This window comes from Lissotriton helveticus, chromosome 1_2 (genome assembly GCF_964261635.1).
Source record: "Lissotriton helveticus chromosome 1_2, aLisHel1.1, whole genome shotgun sequence".
Taxonomy (NCBI): domain Eukaryota; kingdom Metazoa; phylum Chordata; class Amphibia; order Caudata; family Salamandridae; genus Lissotriton; species Lissotriton helveticus.
In genome coordinates, this window is record NC_136058.1 from 234,394,701 (window position 1) to 234,416,474 (window position 21,774).

General features: G+C 49.8%; 1 protein-coding gene across 1 annotated transcript in view; it reads right to left on the reverse strand.

Annotated features, from left to right (window-relative positions):
• LOC144800127 (cytochrome P450 4B1-like) overlaps positions 1 to 21,774 on the reverse strand; it is a 417,525-nt gene that overhangs the window by 39,782 nt on the left and 355,969 nt on the right. The window contains exon 11 of the mRNA XM_078671655.1: positions 15,488 to 15,570. Within this exon, the coding sequence (XP_078527781.1) occupies positions 15,488 to 15,570 (83 nt within the window). The remainder of the gene's footprint in view (positions 1 to 15,487; positions 15,571 to 21,774) is intronic.

Below are 21,774 nucleotides of genomic sequence, written 5' to 3' on the forward strand. Positions count from 1 at the left end.
CGCATCCCATCCCCGGAAGCCCACCAGGGTGGTTAGCTGAGGCAGTCTACCGTTATGCCACAGCGGGGTTTCCTGGGTGAGTGTGTTCCACCAGCCCGTTCGACGCAGGGCTTGCCTCCACACTCGGAAAACTGCTTGGGTGACGGGCCTTTCTAAGTGGAGCCGAATATAGAAGCGTGTGAAGGGATGCAGTTCCCATTAGGGCCCTCTCCACCGCATACGCCGGGTCTCCTCTGTCGGCGTACCACCAATCATTTAGTACGAGCAGGTGGGACACCTGGTAGTATGAAAGCACATCCGACGTGGCCAACCCTCCTGTATATGTGGATAAGAAACACGTTCGTAAGGCTACTTGCGCCACTCCTCCCCCCCACAAGAATCCACTCAGCGCAGAGTTAAGGCGCTGAAACCAACGAGGCGGAATCTCATGCGGATGGTTCTGTAGCTGATACAACAGGCGCGGGAGCGCCACCATCTTAAAAATGGCAGAGCGCCCCGCTATGGACAGTGGCATCCTAGACCATATGTTCAGGTCCTCACGCGTGCGGTCCCACACCGGGTTAAGGTTCCGCTCACGAGAGAGAGCCGCGTCCTCAGACAAGAACACTCCCAGGTATTTCATCCCGTCAGTAACGAGCCGAATACCCGCTGCCCAGACCCCTACCTCCTGTGGGCCTCCCAACATCCACAGCGTGGATTTGCTCGGATTCATATAGAGGCCCGTCGTCTCGCCGAATATCTGTAGTATGCGTATCAGCCGCGGTCCCGAGCGATCCAGGTCGGTGAGGAAGAACAACACGTCGTCGGCGTATAGCGCGATCCTATCTGCATGACCCGCCGCCCAATGGAATCCTTTAAGCTGGGCGTGGATGCGAACCCACGCCGCGAGAGGCTCCATAGCGAGCACGAATAGGTACGGGGAGAGGGGACATCCCTGCCGCGTTCCACGCCGGATCGGAAACGAGCGAGACACCCCTCCACCCACTCGCACTGCGGCTGTTAGGTCAGTGTACAGAAGACGTATATACGCCAGAAAGCGCGGGCCGAGGTTGAGATGACCCAATAGGGCGAATAGATACGTCCAGCTCAGGGAATCAAATGCCCTGTCCATGTCCGCCAGCAACAATGCCGCCCGCTCCCCCTTGCGCCCCCAAGCAGATATCGCGACCTGGGCCCTTCTTATGTTATGGCGAGTAGCCCGCTGCGGCATAAAGCCTGCCTGGTCAGGATGGACCAGGTCCGTAATGTACGGCTTAAGCCTATTGGCCAGGGCCTTGGCCAGTATCTTTGCCTCTGTATTGAGAAGTGAGATGGGGCGATATGACACATGATACTTAGGGGGCCTCCCGGGTTTGAGGAAGACCACCACCTCTGCATGTCGCCAGTCCGGGGAGAGAATCCCGCGCTCGCACGCCTCTTCGACCACCGGTCGAAAGTAGGGACCTAGTTGCGTCCCAAACCGCCGGAAGAATTCGATGGGAAACCCGTTTGGGCCCGGTGCCTTGCCCGGATTCAGCTCACCCAGCGCCGTCGCCAATTCCTCGGTCGTCAAGGGTTGATCTAAGAGGTCGCGTGCCTCATCTGTGACGGCCTTCGGCGGAAGGTCATCAATGAAGCGCTGGACCATCTCAGGCTCTCCCGGGGTGCGTATAATGCCTCAAAGTAGTCTGCGAAACTCTCAGCTAGCGCTGACGGCTCCAGGAGGAGCGTGTCGCCGGGGCCCGTCATTCGGGGCAGCGGATGGGCGTGCATGACACCTTGACATACGCGGTGCAACAGTCTACAGGACTTGTCGCCACATTGGTAGATCCGACTGCGTGTAGCTAGCCAGGCCTGCCTCGCCTCGTCTAGCAGCACGGCAGAATACTGCTGTTGAGCCAGTGCCAGCTGCCCTCTGGCGGGACCTCCTCCATCCTCTCGACCCCTGCGCTCCAACGCTTCCAACTCCGCCTCGCGACGCACCAGGTCCGCGCGCTTCTCCCGACGAGCCGCCGTACACCATGAGATGTCTACCCCCCGTATCGTGGGCTTCAGGGCCTCCCAAAGGAGTGCTGGGGAGTCAACTGTACCTACATTGGCCGTGAAGAAGTGATCTATCTCCATAGTAATATGTGCACGATAAGTGTCCTGCATCAGATGCCAGGTCAACATGCGCCACCGGAATGGCTGCCTGGCCCGCTCCGCATCCAGCGTGAGGAGCACAGGCGAGTGGTCAGAGAGTGCCCGCGGCAGGATTTCTGCCGACTGCACTCTACCGGCCAGGTCCCGTGGGACAAAGATATAATCCAGTCTAGAGAAGGAGTCACGCGATGTGGAGAAACGTGTAGTCGTGTCTACTCCCGTGTTTGTACCTCCAGGTGTCCACCCAGTCAAGACCCAAGACCAGCGCCCGCAACTTGGTGGTCGTACCCCCTTCCCCCTCGGAGTTTCGGAATGTAGCTGGGTTCCGCCATCTGTCATAAAGTCTATCCATGACATCATTCCAGTCCCTCCCCACAATGGACAGGGCTGTCGGCATGTCTTCCCAGAGGGACGTGAGCTTCTCTACCAATGACCACTGCAACGGCGGCGGGGCATACACGCTGCCAAGGACAACAGACTCTCCCCCAATCTCTCCCTGCACCAATACATACCTGCAATGTGTGTCCGACCATGTGCGTTTGTGAGTGAAGGGAATTCTACGATGGACAAGAACTGCCACCCCCCTAGAGCCCCTGGTGAACCCTGAATGGTATGTGTGTGTGTACCCAAAACGCTGGAGGCACAAAGCATTTGTACCTAGCAGGTGCGTTTCTTGTAAGAGTATGATGTCCTCCCCAGTTCTCTTGGCATGTTTAAGGACTGCCCCCCGTTTCACCTTATCCAGCACCCCATGCACATTCCAACTCAAAATACGCATCTGGCCCAAGGCTAGCCGCCCTCCCTCTTCAGTGTGAGACATTGGATCGCAACAACAAACTGAAATTCTGTAACTATACACAGCATGCACATTTTAAAGCAAGCAGCGAGCAGCAATGTCGGCGCAAACAAGACCTCCCCCCTCCAACCCTCAACCCCAAACACAACCCCACACCCCTCCCTACACCTCTCAAACGTGGAAGCACCTGTCGCGGTCGGCAAAAGGCCTGGTCCCCAACGGGGGACCAATATCTTACCCTCCCAATGGATTCCCCAGCTGCAGCCCATAGAAACTAGGCTGTCGCTCCCTCCCTCCCAACGGACTGGGTGTGACTCCCAGCCTGAGTAACGATGCACCTGATCATCTTCACTAGATAGGAGGAAATAGCCGGATCATGTCCCATGACAGTCAAGGCACCTTCTCCTGTCTCTCCCTCGTGGGGGTGCCCCCACGGGAGGCCGATCCAGAGCGCGAGCCACGGCTCGCACGCGATCTCCCACGTCGCCATCTCTGACTTCTCAGCCCTGTCCTAGCAACGCCACTCGATGAGGAATCCGATTCTCCGCCCCTCGCCGTGTTGACTCGGATCTTTACTGTTTCATCGGTCCACTGAAAAACCTCCTCAGGGGTGTCAAAAAATAATGTGCGGTCCATGTATGTGACCCTCAGACTTGCTGGATAAAGCAATGCGTATTGTATCTTGAGGCCTCGAAGCCGGGCTTTAGCTGCAGTGAACGACTGGCGCTGTTGCTGCACCAGCCGAGTGTAGTCCGGAAAAATTAGGATATTAGCATTCTCGTGAGTCAGCGTACCCTTCAGTAGTGCCTGCCGCAGGATGGTGTCACGGTCGTGCGCCAACCGGGGGTTTCTGTGTAAGCGCTCGATGGGCCCTCTCTACTACGAAGCATCGTGAGAGAGCGTTCTCCGGGAGCCAGCTCTCCAGCCACTGAGCCAGGAATTGTTCTGTGTCTTTACCCTCGCAATTTTCCAGGAAGCCCACAAAGCGAAGGTTGCTCCTCCGGGCACGCCCCTCCGCGTCCTCGACCCTCATGGCTAGGCTCTTTTGCGTCCTCTCTAGGGCCAGGATTCTTTTCTTCATGGCAGACACATCTCCCTCGACCTCCGTGACGTGCGTCTCCGTCCCCGTAATACGCTCTACTGCATTCCGCAGGTCCTGGCGGAGTAGCATGACATCGGACCCGAGCCCCGATCTTTGCATCCAGGGCGTCTCTTGACTGTGTGATCGCCGCCAACAGTGCTGCATTGTCCGGCACCGGAGTCTGTGAGCCCCCCGGGCCAACCGCCTCCGTGAACTTGTCAATGGGCCCCTGCTTGCTCTAGCTGCCCCCAGCTCCTCCGCGTGTCATGTTGAAAAGAGGTCTTGTGGGGATGTGCAGTGTTTCTGTTGGGCTAGGGACCCCGGCACAGTCTTAGCAATGGAAGGCAGGGATGTCGGTGTCGACCAAGCATTCGCCCTGGGCGGGGGCCCCCCCTCCTGTCCAGCTGCCACCAGCACCCTGCGGTTATGGGTCAAGTCCCAGGCCAGGCTCCCAGGCCAGCAGATCAATGCGGGCTCCTGCTCAGGCGGCTGCGCCGACTACTGTGTGGGCCGGGGCCCGAACCGACCCCCGGGGGCCCGGAGCGCCGAGCGTCCCCGACTCACCACTGCACGGCTGAAGCAATGCTGCGTCGTCACTCCGTTCCTTCTGCGCTGTCTGCCACGGGTCTCAGGTGATCTGCATGGGTCCAATAGGGCCGTGTCGTTGTCTGGCGCCGATCTGCGCTGGGCCCACACACCTGTCGGGGCTCACAACCAAGTGTCGGCCGCCACTTCCAGTCACCCAGCGGTCCCGGTCGCCGGGCGGGCTTCACCACAAGCTCAACAAGTGTAGGGGCAGTCCCCAACCAGGCCCCCAGGCCGACGGGAAGGACTTCGCGCCCAGTGGCGCTGTCACTGATCCCACGGATCACGCCCCGACGTGGACTCTGTGCGTTGTGTGGGCCAGGGCCCCCGGGGGCCCAAATTGCCCCGCTCCCCCTGTATGGTTCAGGCTCTCATGCTGGCCGACCTCGGAGGTGCAATCTGCTGGGCCCACTCACCGGCCGATCTCGGCAAATAATGGCGGCTGCCTCTGTCGGCCCCCCTCCTGGTCCCGCCCACAGCGCCTGTCGTCGGATGCCTCAGCTCATCTCCGCTGCCGTCCGGGAGAGGCTGTAACCTTGCGCTGTGTCTGGCTATCCAGGGCCAGACGACCACGCTTTCGCCCGCCGCCGCAGCCCACAGTCGCAGTCGGCCGGGTGCCTCCAAAATCGAGGCCCCGGCTCCGTAGGCCTCACTGGTCGCTTCCGGGCCGCTCCACACCCCCGGGCCGCGCCGCGGGTCCCGGTGTCGGTCCGCCGCCTCTGTTGTCACCGGAGGCTGCCCTCCCGACCAAGGAGGATATTTGCCGCCAGTAGCGCCGTAGGTGATGATCAGGCCCAGGATATGCAGCAGGATATTCGGTCGGCTGGTCGGAGCTCTCGCTCTACACAACCGCCATGCTCGCCAGTCAAGCCACGCCCCCTTAAATTCAATTTGTTTGTGTTAAAAGAGCTACAATATAATTAACTTGCTCATCAGACATAAGGTCAGACATAAGGTTTGAGTCAGGGATTTTCTCGGCTACCTTACTAGTAGGATTCGAAGGGGGGCCATTTTTATTAGTTTTACTATTAGTCCCAGGTTTAACTTGCACTTTCCTGCAATTCCTTTTCCTTTTTAGGGTTGGTGGGCCACTAAGTGATGGTGATCACGGAGCCTCAATTTGCAATAGTAGGTCTTGATCGAGAGCAGGGGTCACCGGGTTCACAAGGGGGATACATTCTTGGACATTATTCATGGTGGCCTCTACCTCCGGGACTTGTGTGTCCTCTAACCCAGTGCCCACTCCTAATGATAGGCGGCCTGATATGTTGCTGGACCCCTGGGTAGAGAGCCATCCACTCTCCTGGGCCTGCAAAAATGCACGTCCTGGTCGAGGTGCTAGGTCTCCACCCCCAGGATGGGCAAGGGAAGCTTCAAAGGCATGCAGCCTTTGTGAACTTCTCCAGGCCACTTGCTGTACTCAGCAAACTGGCCCCCACCAGTTCTGACCCCCACTCTGGCGGGAAGACTTTCGGGGAAACCCTCAGTGAGGAAAGGGGCTGTGCCAGGCTGTGCCAACTCCACCCCTCAGGTGGGAGAGGCGAGGTGAAGCACAACTCCGGGCTCTGGCCATCTTGAGGATGGGTAGCCCTGCCCAATCAGAGAGAGGCTCCTGCCCCCCTACCACAGGAGAGGAGCAGGATAGGGAGTGTACTCACCCCAGGAGAGGGACCTATTGGTCCCAGCCCTTGCCCTACCTGTAACGCCCCTAAATTTAGTATTTAGGGTACACCTTGAACCTTCCTTCCTCAGATCCCGATTCGAAAACAAGAAAGAAGATCAAGAAGAAGAAGACCCGCCGTGCAGCTGCTAACAAGAGGACGACACCAACTGACTTGGCCCCAGCCCTACAGGCCTGTTGATCCTTGAACCTGCTCCTGCTAAATCCTGGCGACTCCTGCGGACAGCAACCTCGAAATCCCCGGAGGACCTGCCTGCCTTGAACCTCCTAAAGACTGGGACTCCCATGAGCAGAGGTTCTGCTCAACCAGCAACACCCCTGGTGTAAATGTAAATGTAAATGTATTGCGACTTATATAGCGCACGTATCACCCAAAGGTATCAAGGCGCTTGCTTAGGGAACCCGTCCTGGTATTCCCCTGTGAGATACCCCGGCAGGGTATCCACAAGGTGAAAGCCAGGCATCCCGCCGCGAGGGGCCGTAGTGGAGATTAAGCAAGCTATTGCCCAGAGTCGCAGAGTGTGACCCCGTGAGTCGAGTAGGCACCGGAGCGAGAATTGTCGAGTCCGTGGAATTTTGAGCCCGAGACCCGCCGAGGCGGGGAATCGAACCCTGGTCCACGGCCGATCTCAGCTTCTGGGTCTGCCGCCTCTAACCACTGAGCCACGCTTCTCCACCTGGTGCAAGCCAGGAACCGCAAATCCAGCACACTCTGCACCCGCTGAGCCCGGCCTGTGCCTGAGTGAACAAAGACCCTGAGGACGTCCCCCCAGCGATTCTGACCTGGAATCCAGTGCCTAAGGACCCTCCTCGACGACCCAGACGATGCCTGCAGCCTCAGAACAAGGGACCCCTCCAACCGCGACCAGCAGAGGGTAAGATTTAACGATGTCAAAGACCCCCCTGCACACGGCGCCCCCTGTGCCCAACTCCGGGGTGCCTACCTATCCTCCAAGATCCCAAATTACCTCTCGAAGTGTTCGTCACTCCTGAAGCATCTCCGTCCCAGAGCCTGCAGCCTTTGTTCACTTTCCAAGATCTCCACTGAATAACATTGAGCACCCGATGCCTCAAAAGCACCCTGCACCCAGCCGCCCGAGTGCCCCTGGCAGTGCAACCTTGGTCCTAACCTACTTCCCCATTTGCCCTGAGCAAGTGACCAGGAACCCAGCTCCCACAGCAGCGTGGCCTGCTTGCCAGCAGCCACCAACCGAAGTCCCACTGCCTCTCATTGGATAACATTGGGCCAACTACCTCTGCACCCGGCTGCCCCTGTGCCGCTGAGGGTGAACCAACTGTACCTACCTGACCCTGGGGGACCCTTGAGTCTATGCCCAGAATCTTAACTCTGCCAGTCCAGTACTTACCCAAAAGCCGATAACTCACTTTCCTTCCATAGGATAATATTCACCTAAAATCAGCCGAACAACGAATTCCGATTTACTCACCTGTTATCAGGAGAGAACATTGTGCTGCATCTTTTTCGCCCAGCACTGACCCTGAAAAGTAATTTTAACCGTGCTTACCAGTAACTTGAATTTCCTTCCGTAGGAATCCATTGTATGATTTTCATCAGAAAAGTTTCTACGTGTCGATTTATAGAAACTACAAATATTCCTTAGAAATCGCCTGTATGACTTGAACGCATTCTTTTAACTGTTTACAGGAGATGTACCAGGGCTGGATCCAGGATCCAACCCTGAGTAAGAAAAAGGCATCAAAACACTATTTACCTGCTAAGTAAATTTTAAAATACAATAATATTCCTTAAACATCACTACTGTAACCAAAACGCTTTTACTTAGCTGCGGGAAAAGTCCCAGGACTGAATCTAGGATCCAGTCCTGTGGCTAGAAAAGTAATCTACAAAGTAATCAATTGCATTTAACTCGAAATCTCCATTGAGCTCAATGTTGCATTGTGTTTGAAATTGTGTTGCTTATTGCAACAACTGTAACTATTGTAATCAAAAAGTCTATTGCCTAATTGAAAAGTATTTAACTACAGTACCTCATTCTGAGAAAGTATATTTTTGATACCTCGTTGATTCTAAAATAAAACAACTATATCTTTTGATACACAACAATTGGCCTAGAGTTCAGTTCTTGAGTGTGTGAGACCATTTGCTGACTGAGTGTGTACAACAAATGCTTTACACTGTCCTCTGATACTGCATTACTGGCCGACCAAGCTACCACTTTAGAGAGTAAGGTTCTATCTAACTTTACCCTCTGCCAAACCTCTGGGGACTGTGGAATTTGTGCACACTGTACCTTACTTTGGTCCAGTATATACAGAGCCACTTTCTTACATATATCCCTAACAATATGCTAACAAACTTTAAGGAAACAATACTTTCTAAGGGGTTAGTTGATGCATGGAGGTCTTTCAATACTAAAAACATGGAATGCATATTATATTTTTCTGCACACCAATTCAAATTTAGGATTCATTATATATTTGTAACACGTAATATTCTACAATCTTTGCCACAGGCTAAAATTGGGTCCATCCTAGTCTCACATCATAATTCAAATGAATGTTTTGATACAAATTGGAATACTAGTGCTGGAACTGGCCCTTTTTGTAGGGTTATCCCCAAACTTTTTGCTTCTTCCTCCCTTATTTTTCCTGACCTGTGGTTGTTGGCAATAGGACTCTGGGCACTTTACTACTGCTGATCAGTGCTACAGTGCATATGCTCTCTGTGTAAATTGTTATTGTAATTGGTTATCCATGATTGGCATATTTGTATCACCAAGAAGTCCCTAGTAAAATGCACTGAGTGTGGCAGGGCTGGTGATTCAAATGCTACTAGTGGGCCTGCAGCACTGATTGTGCCACCCACATGAGTAGCCCTGAAATGGTGCTCAGGCCTGCCACTGCAGTGCCTGTGTGCAGTCTGTAGACTGCCATGTCAACCTGGCCAGTGTCCCCACTGACCAGGCCTAACCCTTCCCTTTCTGTACACATTGGACACCTCTATGGAAGGCCCAAGGTATCCCCCTGGGCAGGGTGCAGTGTATGTGAAAGGTAGAGTATGTAGCCATTTTCGTTTTTCACTATTGTAAGGCTATCTTGCCCATAGGCTATCATGGGGAATGCAGTGTACAGTGGTTACCTGCATATCTTCCCATAGGAGCAAGATAGGATATAAAAATCTGGTATCCCTGAACTCAGAATTTAATAACACATCTTTTAGGAAAGGTGGTTTTTAAATCCTGTGTTTGAGAACAGCACCTGTTTGTGAATTGACTGTCTGGTTTGTGAGTGGCAGGTGCTGGGTGGCTCCCAGAGGCTGAGTGGGCAATCCCTTGGCTGAATAGCTCCATCTGCATCTAGAGTGGTGGGAGGGGGGGCACCTGGGCCTGAATGGGGCTGTGCCTGCCTTCCACAATGCTGGCTCCACCTCCTGCTGGACAGCTGACGACCCTGCCCCTCTCTCTGAAAGGAAAGGAGAGGCCAGGAAAACAAAATTCTCAAGGGACACCCAGAACTGGTTCAGACCGGGCACAGAGCCCTCCTGCGCAAAGGGAACAAAGACTTTTAGGAGTATAAGTATAGGGCCCCAGACTACAGAAAATTAGATCATCCTGGAATCAAGAAGGAACCTCTGCCAAGGAGAAAGCTGGAAGACTGAAGAAGGACTGTGCTTCTGTGTGTTTGTTGGCTGACCTGCAGTTGCCTTGCTGCCAAAGAGAGGGGAAGGACTTTACTTTGTGCTGTGTCCCCTTGCTTGAAAAGATCTCCAAGGGCCTGAATTGAGCTGGCTCCCTGTTAAGAAGTCCCAGGAACAAAAGGACTTCACCCCCAGCTTCCCTGAACTCTACTGAGAGAGTTTTGTCCTTCCTAGAGTGATTGAGCCAGTTGTGGTGCCTCTGGAAGTTGAACCTGTGTTTAGGAAGCTGGGAAAAGAAGATACTAAAGACTATCTGCAAAGTTTCACATATCGCTCGCTTGCGGAGCGCATCCCCGTCAGTGCGAGGAAATTCCCGCTGCCGCGAAAATCGAGAAGAACGCAGCGCCTGTTGCCGCTGCAAGAACCAATGCATCCTTCGCTTGTGGAACACATCACTCCGGTGCGGGAAGAGTACCATCGCTGCGAGTATCGTCGTAGAGCCTATCGTCACTGGGTGAGATCGTCGCCCCGCTTGCTTGCCGACCGCATCACGCTGCTGCGAGAGTCGTCGCAGAGCCATCGCATCGAGGGGCCGCGAGAGAAGATCGCCGCTGCGCATCGCCGCTGCACCTGGGATCGTCGCCGTCTCGAAGATCGCCGCATCGTATCTTTTGCGAGACGCTTCCTACGAAACCTGCGCAACGGAATCTATACATGGTATCGCCTCCCTCCCAATACAGACCGGATTCGTTGCAACACGCCCGCTGCATCCAGCGGGGTTGTCGCATCGCCTCCCCAGGGTCTCAGGAGTGACGCATTTCTTGTTTTTCAATGCTGCAGCTATCACTTGGAAATTTTGTCGCATCTAAAGGTACTGTTGGCTAAAACGTGACGCAACTGTGGATTATTTTAACGCAACCTTAAGAACTCTTTTGAAACCATATTCTTGAACTGTGTATGTTGGATTTTTGTCGTTTTGGTCTTGTTTAGTTTAGATTAAATACTTCTATTTTTCTAAACTGTTGTGGAGTCCATTTGTGGTGTTTTCACTGTGTTACTGTGAGTGTTGGTACAAATACTTTACAGATTGCCTTTGATAAGCCTGACTGCTCGTGCCAAGCTACCAAGGGGGTGAGCAGGGGTTAGGGGTATCTAAAGAGTGTATCCTCCTTACCCTGACTAGAAGCAAGGGTCCCTATTTGGACAGTGGTACCTACCTCTGCCAACCAGAGACCCCCAGATCTAACATTGTTGGTCAGCAGTGGGATTTGAACTTGTATTTGTACTTGACCCACAGTGATTGGTGTACATCACTAGTTTAGTGCAGACCACTATGCAACTACATACTGTGCTTTGTTTTGGTTCTATTTTTGTTCGTAACCCTGAAAATATCCACGCATCATGTCTCAGAATGGTAAACCAGCAAGTGAGGTTGAAGAACTGTAGTTTGATATTGAAATGTTAAGTGATTACAAAGTAGGTCAACTCAAGCAGGAGCTTTGGATGTCCCCTGAAGCTCCGCTCCAAGAAGGAGGAGCTATGGAAGGCCTTAAGGGCCTGGTGGGAGACCAAAGAGGCTGGGGAGACAGATGATGCAGAGGTGGATGAGGATGCACAAGGGGATGGTTTCAGGTCACAGGATCTGCCTGTGTCCAGAGCAGCCTCCAGCAACCATTCAGATAGAAGTTTTTCCCCAGAGGAGTTGGAGGAAAACCAAAGGGTTAGAGATCATGAGTTGGAGCTTATGAAAATGAAAATGAAAATGAAGCACTTGGAAGTAGAGAAAGAGGCATAGGAGAGCAAGAATGCTCGGGCCCTGGAAGAATTGAAATTGACCTTAGCCCATGAATTGAGAATGAGGGAGCATGATTTGGAGCTCGAGAGGCTTGAGGCCATGAGTGTCTCAGCTGAAGAAGAAACATGGGTAGCTCTAGAGGTGAGCTTTACTTAGTTGGAGGTGGAGTCCAGCTCAGATGGTGGCAACAAGATCGTAGTTTCCAGTGCTGAGAGAAAGGTACAAACACCCAGAGATGTGGCACCTGACTTGAGGGAGGGGGTTGACATTCACCACGGGGTTCAGGTTTATGAGGTAGCTCCAGTGGTGTGCAGTGTCCTTGAAGTAGATTGGGAGACTGACACAGGGGATCATATTCCTAGTGATGGGAGGGATACTCTACTGACTCTAGATGAGAGTACAGGGATAGGGGTTCCCCCATGTTAGAAACCTTGGTGTGTGAGTGTGAAGACCAGCCAGAAGAGTGTGGGTTGTGTGACAGAGACAGTAGGACACTGTCTTGCCAATCTCAGGAGAGTGGTGTGAGGTACTTGTGTGAGGCACTGGAGGGTGAGGCAAATGGTAGCTTGGTTAACAACTGTGGGGGGCTGTGTGATTCATTTTTTGGAGAGCATATTTTAAGTCCCTGTTTTCCAGAGCTATGTCAACACCCGGTGGAGTGTGAGTTCTCTGATCCCAGGGAGCTTGCGCAGGAGGTAGATCTCTTGGTGGAGTCCAGAGAGTCTGAAGAGGCATTGGGGAGTGATCCCAAAAGGAGTGGCCCAGATATCTTCCAGACCTGTGAGGTGGAAGGGGTTCAGTGTAGCCCAGTTAGGTCCCAGTGTAGTGGGAGGGGTGTAGGGGCTCATGTCCTGTCTCAGTGGAGAGGGAGTGAGTGTGGGACTGCGTGTCCCAAGGTGCCCGAAACCCAGTCTCAGGGCCTGGAGGGTTCCTTAAGGGAACACCAGGTTGGGGGCCTAGATGGTGCTAGTAGGCCATTTGAGGAGGATCTCCTAGTGTCTGGGAAATGGGGAGTGCCTGTAACCAGGCCTCCATCCGTTCTGGTGTCTGGCAGTGCCACTCCAGTTGGGAGGGTGCAGAAGTCCAGACTGAGGGCTGAGAGGGGGAAGGAGTCCCCGGTGGGAGAACCAGTGGGTCAGGGGCCAGCCAGAAGGGCTGAGTCACCGGTGAGTGACCATGGTAACCTCACTTCTGTCCGGGGGGATCTTCCTGCACTGTCAGATGGACAGGGGTCGGGAGATCTGCGCCAGGCAGACTGTCACATGACACCTGAGTTGTGTGTCACCCTCGGGGGGCATATGTGCTCCCAATGAAGTCCTGGTGCGCCGGGCAAGTGCCCAACCACAGGTACTGGTCCCTAGGTTGGGAAGCCAGGTTCCGGATCTGCCTGACCTGGAAGGAAGGACATCTGTAACTAGCAACAGGAGCCAAATGAAGATGGGCTGGAAATGGGTGAAACTTCTATTCCATACCTCAATACAGCATGCCTCGCAGAGCAGCGCATGCGCTGCCCAGGCTCGACTTGAAAAAGGCAATAGACAGTATACAGACTTGTAGAATCTAGGCTGCTTTCCTGATTTTTACACTCAATTATATACTCTAGAATCCTCACCATCATAAAAGGTGTTAGGTGACTTTGTTAACTCTATTCCAAATATGAATGATCAATCAATTGATCTTTCTTCATTGGAAAAAGATATCTCAGTCGCTGAAATCACAACGGCTCTCACCAAACTACTTAAAGATAAGGCTCCTGGCCCAGATGGTTCTTCAGTGGAATTCTATTCCCAATTTTCTACGATACTTATCCTTGCAGGAGGCTATGGTTTATCTGGTCCCCAAAAAAGACAAAAATGTGACTGTTCGTGGGAGTTATAGACCTATTTCACTAATCAACGCTGATTTGGACTTAAGCAATCAGGATTTGTGAAAGCCAGCTATATTACTGATAATTTCACAACGATTTTGAATATTCACTTAGCCCCAAAAACGAACACTCCTGTTGCAGCTATAACTCTTGATTATGAGAATGCATCTGACCGTGTTAATTAGACTTTATAATTTGAGCTTTCGAATTTTATGGCTTTGGTCCAGAAATCTTAAAATATATTTGTTTACTTTATTACCCACTGAAAACATCTATTTTTGTTAATGGCCATACAATCCTCATATTTTAACTTACAAAGAGGTACTCGAAAAAGCTGTCCATCATCTCCATTGCTTTTCATTTTTTCTCTGGAACCTTTTTTGGCGAAGATATTTAGCTCAGGCATCTTTTTAGGTAACAAAGACATTGAGGATAAATTCACTGCCTATGCTGACGATGTCCTTCTTTTTGTTTCTGATCTACAACATACCAGTCCCAAATGTTTTAATTTACTAAAGGAATACTCGGCAGTCTCCGGATATAAATTAAGTATTGACAAATCAGAAGTTTTCCCTTCTAATAAACATTGTCAGAAAGTGATTGTTCCGAGACACTGGCTAAATTTACTTGGACTCCTACACACAAATATATGACGTTACAATGCATGCAACTACAACGCATGCTTTTACAACGCAGTCTTAACATCGCAACTACCATTACATTGCATGATTTTACAATGCATGCCATTACAACGCATTTAAAAAACTACAAATACAACACATTCCATTACAACGCATACCATTACAACACATAATACTTTTAGGGTGACAGTGGGGTAAGTGTTGGATAGTGTAGGGATAAAAAATACTATTCCCACTCCAGTGAGTGCAACAGTAGGGAAAGTGTTGGATGGTGTAGTAGTAAAAATTACTATTCCCATGTACCCCAAAATCCATAACCACCCTAATACTAAAAAAATCTCCATTACTTACCTTATAATGCATTGTAATGGCATGCGTTGAAATGGTATGCGTTCTCATGGCATGCGTTGTAGTGACGTGTTGTAATGGCATGCATTGTAATGGCATGCGTGCAAAGGCAGTTGCGTTGTAAAGGTAGTTTGTTGTAATGACTGCACTGTAATGGATGTTTCCCCTACACACATCCAATGTTTAGGTATTTTGTATTCTAACTCCATATGAGACACCATTACTGTAAACATTGCTACAGTTAAACAAAAAGACTTACTCGGTCTGAAAATAAGTCCCCTCTCTTTTTTATCATGGTGCTTTTTCCTGACCTTTTTCTATCATGGTGGGCTGAGGCAGGGCCGGCTTTAGGGCAGTGCGACTGGTGCGGCCGCACTGGCCGCTGACCTGTGGAGGGGGGCGCTGACCTCAGGGGGGCGCTGTGTTTAGCAATAACTTATGATTGGAGAGATGAGTGGCACCATTGCCTGGTGGTAGTGACAGAATTCAAGGAGGCGGTCATAGGGTGTTGGTGGCGCCAAAATTATTCTCGCACCGGGCGCCATCGTGCTAAAGCCGGACCTGGGCTGAGGAGGTCAAGAATTATGTGGCTGAAATTACAAACTGCAAGGAGCTATTCAATGTTAGCCACTCCACCCTGATGCAAGTTCTGCTCCAATCCTTTTGTAAAGCATATCTCAGTACAATTTACGGTAGCGGTGGATGCCGCTGTAGGTTTATGGGTGTGGGTGTACTTATGCACCTAATCCCTTTCTGCATTACCTTGTAACTTTCTGATTTGAACAGGAAAGACGTAGTCCTTACTCTAGACTTATTTCACCAGCATTCCTTCAAAACTGATTTCGCAGCAGGCTTTTGTCTTGCTGTTCTAATGCCATTCAGGCAGTGCTTCCTCTAATGAAAACCCAGCTTTGTTTGTGTGATAACGACATTAAATCATTATTTGAACTTACCTTGAACCTGCAGCAAAGGGCAGGAACGCATGTGAATGTCTTTGGGATGCATTCTCAGGTGAAAATCTCATTGGATCAAACACCTGACAAACAAAAAGAAGCCGTAGTCATAAAAACAAGAAATCTAGGCTGCTGAATTTCTTTAAATAAATTTGCAACTGGTTGAACTGACACAAATGGAGTATTCCATGCCATTCTTGCCACGGAGCTGGCTTATCTCATTGGTACACCTTTGGTAAACAGCAATTCATCTTTTGACATTTATCAGTCGAGTCAGACAGTACACCGTGTGAATTAGATTAAGCACGTGTGCTATGTTTTCTTAACCCAACACTTCATTGAAAAGTAAACACTAGCTATGAAAACATTCAAAAAGCAAGGTAGATGAAAGTGATTTACATTTTTACAGACACTCTTGTTTGGAAAGCAGACTCTAAAAAAGTAGTGAGCATCTGCACAAAAAGTAAAACAAGTAACTTTTTCAAGACAAAACTTGAGCAATCAAAGCATTTCAAAAGTCCTCGCCACCCAATGACCATAAGTAATGCAGGAAAAGTAAAGGTGCACAAAATTGCAGTTTTTGGTCACCTTTTTAAAGTGAAAAGTGCAAAAAAGTGCTAAATGGTGGTGGCATCCACACTTCGCTAAGTGCCCCTGAATGTGTTAAGAGAAATTTCCACACTTCATAAATTGCGAATTATGATTTTTTTTTATGTTTTCAATCCATTCATATGCCCTCCTGCCAAGTCACCCATGTAATTTGTGACTGCATCCGCCAGTTCTGGCTTTTTAGCTACAGTAGTAGTTTTACTTTTCCCATAATTATTAGAGTGGGCATACGGACCCAGCACAACATAACATCAGAACGCCTGTAAAAAGATCCTGTATTCCTCAGTACCTGGCTACGTATGCAATGCACAAAACAATGGTTCTTAAGGAAACACATCATAAAAACATTGATTCTTTCTCAACAAGAGTGTGGAATAACCTCCGCCCTTAAAGCAGTTTAACTCAGACAAACAACAAGAAGCCCAACATGTATGAGATAATTCAATTGTAATGTATCAAAGAGGTCATGTTGATATAGGCATGTATACAGAATAAACCACAAGGGCTGAGGTGTTCATAGAAGCAAATGCATATTGACGGCTCAGTGCTTATTAGTTATTAAAAAAGCAAAACACAAAGTCACAAAGCTAGCTCAGTTACACTTGAGGTCAAGAATGGTTGTCTGTAAGTTTTGAAAAACATCAGGGTGACTTTCCAATGTAGAATTACACCCAGTTGGTTTTGAATCCAAAATATAGCAGTTCAATTGTCTTATATTGTTGTTGTTTTGACCCCCTAATAATGAATGACTTCAATAGGGTCTTCTTCAGGATAGTGATATAGATGCACTAAGATCAACATGGAAAATATACTTGGAAAGTGTGTCTGTCCAGCAGTCGGGGAGCCTCATTCCATATATCTTGAAGTTGTAGCCTATAGCAAGGAGTTGTAGCATCCCCGATGCTAAAACTCACCAAGAAGAACCAGGTGTTAAATCCCGGCTATGCATTGCAACTCTCAATTGAAATATAGGTGTTCGTGAAAACAAGTGTTGTACTAGTGTTAGGGCATATCGGGGATGTTGCAAAACACTTAATGAGGTGGCTATTTTGGATTTAAGACTTCCACTCACGTCCTGCCATAAGCATTAACAAGCATTGGCATAGCCAATAGGTCTCGCCTTTGGGACCTTATAAGTGTTTAGCCAAAGCTATTGGCACATGTGGAGGAAGGTTGCACTGGAGGCAAAAGCACACGTAAAGCACCAGGCACGGGAAGATGGGTACTTGTGGAGCAATGGTACAAGTAAACTCATGTAAGACAAGCTTCATAGATATTATTGACAGACACTCCTGTGTAGACAGAAAGGGTGCTATGCAGCTGCACCAAGGAGTTCCCGAACCAGTGTGTTTTCATAAGATAATTGTACGACAGAAAAGAGGCGTGTTCCTGAACTACCTTCATGCATTGTGGGAGTTGTAGTTTTGATTACGTTACTGGAATTTGAATAGCGCTTAGAAACATTGGACTATCACCCATAACACTTTCATTCTGGGCACACGCTAGTAAGGTACTCTTAAGGCCATTAGTTGTGGGCTATGCTTGCTCATCATTTGCTGTCTGTGGTTAGTCAACAGGCTTAGTATTACAGCGCCACGAGCATGTGCTAGGCGTCGGGCAGGCTGTGGGACCCCGCCCTTGGTTAATGATCTTTCCCCCATACAGATTGTCGAAAACTCCTTTCTTAAATACATTTTAGCTGTACCGAAAAGTACTTCAGGATGTGTCTGCCATGCCGAACTGGGTATACAGTATATTTCTGACTCTATTAGGATAGCGCCTGTGCTATTATGGCACAGGTTGTGGACAAAACCACAGACTAATTTAAACAGAGACATCCTTTCAGACATATTGAAATTGGAAGGAGCCATGAAGATTCCCTTGCTGAGATATGTGCATAACTTTTTTAAAGACATGGGCCAGTTACATTACTATACGAATCCCTCTTCTATTGAAGCAGTTTCCAGAAAGGATTTGAGAAGAGAGTGTTTAATGCTGCTTGATACCCAGAGAATGACGGTAGAGATCCTAAAGCCCTCTGTCCTTCATCATCAATTAATTTTAACAACTTTTAATATTCATCCCTATTTGTCTTTCGTCCCAGGAGCATACGATAGATTTTTATTAACTCATTTTAGGCTGGGAACGTTCCATAGTTTAGTTACTTTCCCTGTCATGAATGATTGGTCACATGATCTTCAACTTTGCCCTTGTGATTCCATTTCCACCCAATCCACGATTCATGTTATTTTATTTTGCAAGTTTTATTCTAGTGATAGGCAGATGTATATAGTCCGTTTTCTGAGGAGTTCTGGACTACGACAATGCCGCCCGGCACTGTTACTTTTACAGTATTAGCCGATGCAAACTCTGTTCTGAGAATTTTATCCTTTTTGAAAAAAGTGCTCCACCAAAGGAAATTTATGATTAGCTGAATGCTTATTTTGCACGGTAAAATGATACATTTTAGGATTTAAACTGTAACTTCTTTTTTAACTTCATTATGTATCATGTTTTTACTATGGTCTTTATGAATTAGTGGTATTAATTGCTAGTATGCTTTTATGATTGCTTCTACAATCGAATAAAGCTTTCTTGAACTTGAACTTGAATGAGTGATTTACTCACGCAGTATAATCTCCAGTGCCTTAGATAATGTCATCGACTTTCACTTAAAATCGACACCCTCAGTGAGACACGGCCAGAATCTGCGTGCGTCAAGAGGGTATGCCAGCTGACTTCATAGACACAGGGTGTGGAGGGGTGGGGAGGGCAGGGAGGGAGGGCCGGATGTGGGAGAGCGAGAGCAGTGTGAAGACCGGGAAAAAGGCTAATGAGAGAGTGTTATGCAGAGACCCCGAGACCGGAAAAGAGGGCGCAGAATGGAGGCGTAGGGGGTACTTAGAGGAAGAGAGCAGAGAAAAACAAGCACGGCCGCCATGTAGGTTTGCATGAGAGTACAACAGGTTTGGTCTCAGGTTGTGTAGCGCTTAGTATTGAAGCGCCACGAGCCTGGGCCAATAATTATCAGCAAAATTCAGCTCACTGACCCACCCAACAATCTTTAAAAGGGGACTGCCCTGCATGCAGTAGTCACCCACAGTTAGCACAAGGCTAACAGGTCTCTACCTCACTGCAAAGGCGATCACTGTGCAGAAACACTGTGCACAATAACCCTTGCACCGTGCCCATTCCGTGAAAGACATACGTATGCCCCCCGCCCGCCTACCCTCATCACAATAAAGTTAGCCAACAATACGTGTATCTGTTGTGGTCGTTGTTGGCCGCAGTTTTATTAGGATTGTACACATGCTGGTTATACATTTGTCATTTGCGAACTGTCGTAGGTTGGTCATAAATCATACATGTCATAAACCATCCTGGGCCGCTTCTGGGCCGATACTCTTGTGGTATATATCAGTTCGTAAATGGCACACCAAAACTAGTTCCTTTTGTTAGTCCTTGGTAGTCCTCTTTGTTGGTTATTTCTGGGATCACCATTCGGTTGATCACCTACGACCTCTGCGTGTAGTGGAGGGTAGCTTCTCTCTCTGGAGTTCGGCCCCCAGCTCGCTACCTTTTGCGCCCTGCCGTCCGGCCAGGTCTGGGCCGCGAGCGCCGTCTCCTTTTGCAACTCCTCTCCTTGGCGCGGCCACCTCACCCTGCCGTGCGGCATCCAAAATTGAGTGGCCCTCATCCTACACACCGCCCGTCGGTGTGTCTCCTTAGCCAATCCTTGTACCAATTTCCGCCGAACAACCTTGCCCCTATCCAGCCCTGCGACACTGCTGTTCCCTAGGTGTGGGTCTGCAGAACTCCGTCGGTGCGCCGCTCTCCCTGCTCCCCGAAGTTAGGAGCTACCTGGGCGAGCGGCGACTTATATTTGCCAATTCTACCACCTTGGTGCTCAGGTGGCGCCCCCTGATTGGGGGGTTCATACCTAGCGCTACCTGCCCATTGGTCACCTTTTGGCGCCATCGGGCGCTCTCCTTTTGGCGGGAGGCATCCCCCTCTGGTTTGCTTCTGGGCGCTTTAAAGCGCCCAGAACTGTTTTTTTCACTGGAGGGCACGGCGTGGGTTATGGCGCCGGCCCCTGAGTTTCCCCCCCCCCCCCCTTCGGGGGGGTGAGGCGGCCTCTGCAAAAGTGGTCCCAGGCCCTAACAATTACGGGAGCATCAGAGTCGCTTCCACAGGTCACATCATTTTTACAAACTTTCACACGTATTGATCAGACCGAAACACAGTTGATAGCACTCATCCCAGGAAATTCACTTGCAAGAGACATCTTCCCCCTTCACTGAAGCGTTGACAATAAGCATTTAATGGAGGCGGCTCTTCGGGGATCTCCAGACAGAGCAGGGAAGCTGGAAGCAGATACTGAGGGCAGGCTCCCCTTCAAAGACCTCTGCCCACGCCGCCACATTACAACAAATCATAAGAAACAAAACAAACAAAAATATATCCTTTTCTCTTTTCTTTAAAACATGCACACGTTCAGCTCAAGCACCGGCACCCAGGAAGCCTCTCCGCTTGTGATTACTGGTGTTTAAGAAAATGTTAAATACAGTTAATGCAATAATAATCTCCTTTGGTGATACAAAATGCAATATTTGCAGGCAGCTATCAAGCTCTTGTACACAGAGAGCCAGCGCAAACAGCCTGTTAGTGGGGGAGGACGAGCCCAGTAGTTACTGTTTTGTGTGGATTTTGACGCGGAGGCTTGCGCAGAAACGGTGTAAGGCTTATTTTCTCAACAGTCTAGTGGCGGGCGGCAGATGGCCACGTGAACCGATCCAGCATTGGTTAAGAGAGAACTCCAGCAGCACTACTATTGATTTATGGGGACCCCTGCTTACCCAGGGAGGGGGAACTGTTGACAGAGACAGGTACCCACTACTGTCCTTGTGCAACGTAACTGGTGCTCATGTAAAGCGCTCCGATACCCTCGGGTCGAGTTGGTGCTATGTAAAACTGCAGCCAAAAAACGCTACCACAGTCTTGTGAATCGCATCTCGTGTGGCAACTCTCAGAATACATACGTTTTGCCCTGCTTGCATCTCGTTGCCACTCAGACCTCCTGCTTTAGCACTTCGAATGTTTGAGTCACTATGTTAGGTGCTGTTCATGCTGTAGCTAGTCTACACGTGTGTGAATAAATTACACAATGCACCCTACTTTAGTTGCACGATTCTAGGAGTGGCAAGCTACAAGGGCAGCTTTACGTCAGACAGGGAAAGATTTCCATTTCCCTGCATCCCCCCACAAATTCTATAATATGGGTAGTAGGGGTGCAAAATTTGGGAGATAAACTAAAAGATACAGTGCAAACAGGTCCTCCCTGTTTGTCATAAAGCTACTCGGCTTCGACTTTTCTCGTCAGAGTAAAATTTTTATGATTGTTCCCAGATAAGCAGCCCCATAAAGTGAAACGGAAGACGAAAGAGGGGCCATCACACGCTAGACAGTGTGATGGCCAAACCAACAAGTCATAATGTTGAAGAATTCATAAGGAAACAGGAGTTTCAGCCGCTATAATAGACTAAAACGCAGTCCACAAGGTGCAAATGAGGGACAACACCCTGAAAGAGTTAAGTGGCCACTTTTCGAATGTTGATTGCTCCGATTAGGTATATTCACTGAACTCCAGACCCTACTGACGGCCCTCTCTGATGCCCCCT